The sequence below is a fragment of the Terrapene carolina genome, unplaced genomic scaffold (assembly GCF_002925995.2).
Source record: "Terrapene carolina triunguis isolate 2854851 unplaced genomic scaffold, T_m_triunguis-2.0 Scaffold174, whole genome shotgun sequence".
Lineage (NCBI taxonomy): Eukaryota > Metazoa > Chordata > Testudines > Emydidae > Terrapene > Terrapene triunguis.
The window spans coordinates 2,808,175-2,814,755 of NW_020664525.1; the positions used below are offsets into that span (position 1 = coordinate 2,808,175).

Sequence of the window (6,581 nt, forward strand, 5' to 3'; positions counted from 1 at the left end):
GGCAGGGGGCTGGGAGTGATATGCCCTGTTCCACCCCCTTCCCCAAGGCCCGTCCCTACCTCTCTCTGCGTCCTCTACGGAGCTGTGTGCACGCTCCCGCTCAGGACCAAGGGGAGAGCGGGGGATGGAAACACCCTGTGGCAGCCAAGCTTCCCCCCTCCCCCGCTTCTTCCCCCAGCGTGGTGCTTTCCGGCCCCTCTGCCCCTCCTCCTCCTCTCACCGGGCAGGCAGCGTGCCACTTAAAATCGGCTCGCGTGCCGTGTTTGGCACGAGTGCCGTAGGTTGCCGACCCCTGTATTAAACCATTCATTTTAATGTATTTAAGATTGATTATTTAATAGTGTGTATTGTTTGGACATTAACTAAACAAAACATTTTGATGGTTCCAAATTTTAAAAAATCTTGGAATTTTTTATTTTGCGGGAAATTTCAGCTTTTCAGTCCGATTTGGAACAAAAACCCATTTCAAAACGTTGGCGTTTCCGTGGAACAGACCGTCCCGTTCCCCAGGAAGAGCTGTAATTCCTGCTATTCAGTGGGTGTCTCTCCGCCCACCCCCACCCAAGATGACTGTCTGATTCACTCCCCTGGTCTCTGTTTCTGCAGGCTGGGCTCACACCTTGCTACATTCCGGCACCAGCCACAAGCCTTGGGGGAGCTGAAGGGAATGAAACTGCTGGCTGCCTGCTTCATGTACCTACTGCTCATCTGTCTGGCCCTGCCCAAAGCCGAATGCCGACTCCACGAGCGATCCATGGAAATCAGGAGTAAGTCCCTGTAACGGCAGCAGCCAGACCAGCTCCTTAGCTGGTGCAGACTGGCGCAGAGCCACCCTGTAGCGGGGTGGTCACCCGCTCCTGCCCTGAGGGGTTTAAAACAGCCCAGGAGAGGGCCGTGGCTGGGGGCAAGCAGCTCCCAGGCTGCGTGGGGAAGCAGACACAGCTGCGGCCACGCCCCAAGCAGACCTCAGCTAGCCCTTATAAAAGGGCTGTGAGCAGGGCCACCCAGAGGATTCAGGGGGCTTGGGGAAAAGCAATATCGGGGGCCCCTTCCATAAAAAAAAAGTTGCAATACTATAGAATGCTATATTCTCATGGGGGCCCCTGCAGGGCCTGGGGCCTGGGGCAAATGGCCCCACTTGCCCCCGCCACTCTGGGCGGCCCTGGCTGTGAGCCAGAGGCTGAGAGAGCGTCTCCTCTAGCTGTGGAGGGAGATGAGCCTGGCTGCTGGGGACCGTACCAGGGTATCTGAGGTGGAGCAGCGCTGGGGAAAGGTGAGAGGAGCTCCTGCCTGGCAACTCCCCAGGCTGCCGGCCTTGTGCAAGGCCAAACAGGTACTGGGGTTGCAGGGGGCAGCCCAAGGGTAGGCGGAGGCAGCAGGTCCAAACCCCCCTTGCCTGTGATGAGTGGCTTGTACACTGCAGTCTGCCCCAGTGAGCGAGGGCTAGATGGTGACTGGCAGTGGCCTTAAACTGAGGTGAGGTGGGGATAGTGGGTGGGGGTTCCCCTGGGTGGGGAGACCCAGGAACTGTGGGGTTACTGCCAGGGGCAGCCCCCAAGAGAAAGGCGCACCGGGGTCTGGGAGGGACACGGGGGCCCAGCGAAAGGCGAGACACCGGCTGACAGAGGGCCCTCTGGAGGCTGGAAAGCTAATTCCCTGGATGACCAGCCGGAGGCACCGTGGCGGTGAGTCTCGCACCGTTACACACCCCAAATGGCTGTGCTGCCCCCCACCCCTGTTATCTCTGCCCTCCCCCAGATAATTGGATCCAGCACAGAAGAGCCTAGAAGGTCGGTGACGGTATCGGTGGGTGGCATGGCAGGGTCAGAGGCTTCTCCTGTCTCTTACCCGTGGTAGCCTGTGTTCAGAGCCTGGTTTAGTCACAGGGTGGAGAGTCTGCAAAGCGTCCACATCCTGGAAAGAGCCAGGCCTTGAACAGCCGCATAGTGCCGAGGTGCAGGAGCAGCGCTGTGTGCGTATGAAGCCTGCCCGCACTCAGAGCAGCTCAAGCCGCTTTGGCAGTGCCAGCATAGACACGGCTCTGCCTCCTCCCGGCTCCCTTTGGGATGGTCCCTGTACTCCCCAGGCACACTGACCGCAGCTGGGCGTGGTCCTGGCATGGAAGAAGTGGGGTCCCCTTGCACACACGCACACGCCTCTGTAAGGACCTGTCCCAACCTGACCCCAAACACGTGGAGTTGTTCAAATGCAGCAAAAGTTTTTGAAAAGGCCTTTGGGTTAAGTCTGTAATTGCTAGCCACTGTGTGCTCAGTTCTGTGTAGTAGCGCCCTCTGCCTGTAAACGTGCAACATTACAGCTCACTAGAAGGCTATAAGGCTGCAGCGTGAGATGGCTGAGCTTTCTGTCCTTTTATTATCTAGGCTTTGTTCTTGTCCCTCCAAAATCCCCCTCTCCCTCCCCATAGCTTCCCCCTCCTGCCTCTGCATTTTCCCTCTCATCTTCTGCAACCCAATCCATCCCCCCCAAGCCACTCCGCTCTGGCTCAGTCCAGGAGCTGGACTTCAAAACGGTCCTTTAGACGGGCTTTAGACACTCTAAAACAATTCCTTACATCTTTTAACCCCCTTCTTCCCGCCCACCCCAAAGGCCGTTCTTCCCAGCAAGGCCTACAAAGCAGGCAGAGTTTCCTGGCCCAGCCGCGTTGCAGGTACAATGAGCCAGGAAAATGCTAGAGGAACTTTCCAGACGGCAGAACTTAAAAACGTACAGCTTTTAATCAGCCTGTCCAGAAAATCTCTTCCTATCACGTGTGTTACGGCAACACCCAGTGGCACCCAACGTGATCAGGACCACGCTGTGCTAAGCGCCAGGCACACCCCTGGCAATAATAGACGAGTTTGCAATATAAACACACAAGACACAGGGGCGGTGACTTGCTCAAGGTCACAGGCAGGGTTAGAACCCAGCCCACCTGAATTAGCTTGGGCCAATGGAATTGCCTGGTGCGCTTGTGGTGGGGCAGCCTATAAACACACCATGCTGTCGGCAGTCTCAGGATGACGGGGGCCCACGTGCTCATAGTCTGTAGTAGGACAAAAGCCCATGTTCTGACTGCCACGAGGACGCACAGGTCGCATGTCAGCAAGTGACTCACTGCAGAGCAAGAGAACTAAGCACATGGGCCAGATCCTCAGCAGCTGTGGATCAGCGGAGCCCCATTGATTTCAAAGGATCTGCTCCAAGCCGAGAATGTGGCCCTTGGTTCCCGTCACCCCAGCAAGGCCCTGTTTGCGCTGCGTGGCTCAGGGTGCCTGCTGTTGGTTTTTAGCTGTGGTTGTGAAAGGGGCTGGACGGCAGTCCCCGGAGAATCGAGTCCTGTGCTTCTCCACAGGCCCAGCACAACGGGAGCCAGACAGGGGAAGAGGGTTGCACCCCATTCCCAGTGCCCTGAGTCACCCAGTCCCTCCTCTGTTTGGCTACCCCCTTCCCTCCTTCATTATTGTGCAAAAGACATTGCCATTTTAAAATAAGCGAAGGCCACACCACCTGCTCACCACAGGCAATGACAAGGCAGGTGCAACCCATTGGCAAGTGTATGTTACAGGTCGGGGCCTGAGCCACAGAGGATATGAGCGATCACAACCTATAGCTACAGAGCTTTAACTCCAGCTGACCAGTCCATGACTGTAGCTCTGGAAGTCCCTCCTTCTCAGTCCAAGAAGGTGGCTGTGACACATGCTCAGGAGAATTAGTCCTCAGCCTCACGTTCTAAATACTTCCTGGCCTTTGCCTTCTAGACCCTGATATCGACCCTTCCTGGTACACGGGGCGTGGGATCAGACCCGTGGGACGGTTTGGCCGGAGGAGAGCTGTCGTGGAGAGCGCCCAGAAGTCGGGCTATGGACACAGGCAAGCTTGCCTCCCTCTAGAAGAAAGCAGTGAATCCATTCAAGATGAATGAAATGGCTAAGACAAAGAATGAATTTGAATGATGATAAGAAAAGACCCTTCTCCTCTCTTCCTTCCACATCCCAGCCTCTCTTCTAGGCAAATGAAAATGTTTGGTCTCATTTCAATGTATCTTTGTGGCTATAAATGATAGAAACCAAAGAGCAGTTGATAACTCCAGTATTTTTGCAGACAATTTCCCTCTTGCCTGTTTTTTCTTTTTCTCTCCCCTGTTCCCCATTTGTCCCCCATCTCTGGCTTTTGCTCGCAATCTAAGATGATTTGCGCCAGAAAATTGCTGCGGGAAAGAAATACAACTTCCCATGTTAATTCTCTTCCTAGAACATGGGCTCTTTTATACAAACCAAAATAATAATAAAAAAATTGAGAAACCGAGCCCGGCACGTGTCTGCTGTGACTTGAAATGAATCAGACTTGTCTCAACTCTCCCGGGCAGTAGGATCTTTAGACCGAGTGGCATTACTTTCCCCTGAGATTGCGTCTCTTTTCCTGAACAATTTTTCTTCCACACAATACAGTCTTTTGACGTATCACCGGGCAGAGGAACCAGCCTTTTAGTCTGGATTCTGAATCCATCTGAAAAGAGGTGGAATATAACTGGTCCTACTCCCCTGACGAATGTGTCATGCCAGCAGAAGTAATGACCATTTCAGCAGGCCCCACACAGCTGGCTTTGCAGCAGTCCAGATGGCAGACATCTTGCCATTGTGCATCTGTCCCACCCACATCCTAGGACAACAAACACACACTTACTGCTCTGCTGAGGCCTGAGCCGGCGTCTCTAATTCCCAGCTCTGTTAGTCACTCACTGCGGGCCACCCATGCTGCTCTGCATCAGATTTGCCTATTAGTCAGGTCAGACCAGATGATCTAATGGTCCCTTCTGGCTTTAAAATCTAGAAGATGCTGAATCCATGTAGGCCTTACTTCCCACTTACACCAAACTGCCATGTACAATGTTCCTGCTCTCCTTTTAAACAATGCACGGCTGCATGGCTGGGCTGAGCTCCCCGCTGCTATCCTGCCATCTGCGGCCCACTGGCCCCCAGCCCTGAGTGCCACGCTACTCTACGTTACTTGAGAAACACTGTGAAGTAGGCCAGATCCGCTGCTGGTGAAAATCGGCATAGCGCCATTGGCTTCCGTGGGGCTACAAGCGCCTCTGGAAAAGGGGGATACAAGTCGCACACCACATTTGGCAGTGGGAACAATAAGCAGCCGCTAGCACAGAATCAGAAATTAGGGTTGCCGGGTGGCCGGTTTTTGACTGAAAAGTCCAGTCGTAAAGGGAACCTGGAAGTGTCCAATCAGATGTACTGACCGGACACTAAAAGCCTGGTTACTGTGGGCAGGGGGGGTAGTGGCAGCCTGTTGCCCGGCCCTGAAGTGGCAGCTCCCGCGGCAGCAAACATGCACCAGCTTGGGCCGCAGGTGGCCCCTTTGCAGAGCATGGCTTGCGGGGCTGTGGCAGGAGACAGAGTGCGGGGACTCATGGCGAGTGGGGTAAGGGCTCTCAGTAGGCATAGAACGTTCCCCGGGCGGGAAGGAACACGAGCTGCCCCGCCAGCCGGCACTTCCCCTGGCTGCGCTCTCAGGCAGCTCTGGGGCAGAGAGGGCTTGTGCGGGCGAGGAAGGGGGCTGCTGGGCAGGCAGCGCAGAAGGAGGCAGAAGGCTGCTCTGTCCTCTGGGTGAAGCAGGTAGGAGGGGGGAGCAACAGGCCTCTGCTTCTAATGACCATGGAGAGCCCCACCGCGCAGCCCGCGGGGAAACGGAAGCCCGGGGAGAAAGCACAGCCCTGAGCTCCTGCAGCATGAACAGTCGCTGCTGGGGAAAGCAGCAACTACAACATAATTAGGGGCCCGATTCTCCTTTCTCAACCCGGTGTAATTCAGGAGTCACTCCACTGAAGCGGGTGGAGGAAATTCTCCGCCTCCAAAATAGGAATAGGAACTCAGAATTGGAAGGGACCTCAGCAAGTCATCTAGTCCAACCCCCTGCTCAAAGCAGGACCAATCCCCAGACAAATTTTTGCCCCAGATCCCAAAACGGCCTCCTCAAGGATTGAGCTCACAACCCTGCATTTAGGAGGCCAGTGCTCAAACCACTGAGCTATCCAAGTGATACACAGCCTGGCACACAGTGAGGCTGTTGGACATGAAGCAAATGGAGCGACAGCACAGGGTCTGAGAAGGGTTATGGGGTGCTGCACTCTGCAGCGGTGGGTCGGTGCTGGGGTAAATGTGCCCCATGCTCAATCAGGTAGGAACAGGGTTAATTTTCTGCAAAGGGAGCCAGGCCCCAGAGGCCCTGTTCAGCCTGCCAATTAGAGGCAGCCAGCTTCCACCTGGGCTTAGCAGGGCAGGTATTTAAGCAGGAAGAAGCAGTAGCCTAGGAGGTCTTAAGAGGAAAGCCTCTTAGACAAACACCTGGATTCTCTGAGTGTCCTAGAGCCCAGCCAGTGATCTGCTCCTGCTAGAGGGTGACCTATCTCCTGAGGACCCTTTCAGATAAGCCTCTAAATTCCCTTTTGGTTTTGAGCTGCCTGGGATGTGGGTGATGGATTCTGCCTGACAGATCTATGCTAGAGCAAGGGCTGATTCACTTCCCAGAGCCAGATCAGTGCATAGGCAAACTATAGACCAGGCCTAAGG

General features: G+C 55.0%; 1 protein-coding gene across 1 annotated transcript; it reads left to right on the plus strand.

Moving 5' to 3' along the window:
- Positions 1 to 667: 667 nt before the first annotated feature.
- PRLH (prolactin releasing hormone) lies at positions 668 to 3,922 on the plus strand. The gene is made up of 2 exons (XM_024223315.2): positions 668 to 767; positions 3,759 to 3,922. Exons 1-2 carry the CDS (start codon positions 668 to 670, stop codon positions 3,920 to 3,922), a joined length of 264 nt encoding a protein of 87 aa, XP_024079083.2.
- Positions 3,923 to 6,581: the final 2,659 nt, after the last annotated feature.

Bases quoted from the DNA above. Each gene is read 5' to 3' on its own strand.
- PRLH (XM_024223315.2), top strand. From the start codon at position 668: ATGAAACTGCTGGCTGCCTGCTTCATGTACCTACTGCTCATCTGTCTG. The intron at 768-3,758 runs GTAAGTCCCTGT...TTTGCCTTCTAG, and splicing joins GCGATCCATGGAAATCAGGA to ACCCTGATATCGACCCTTCC.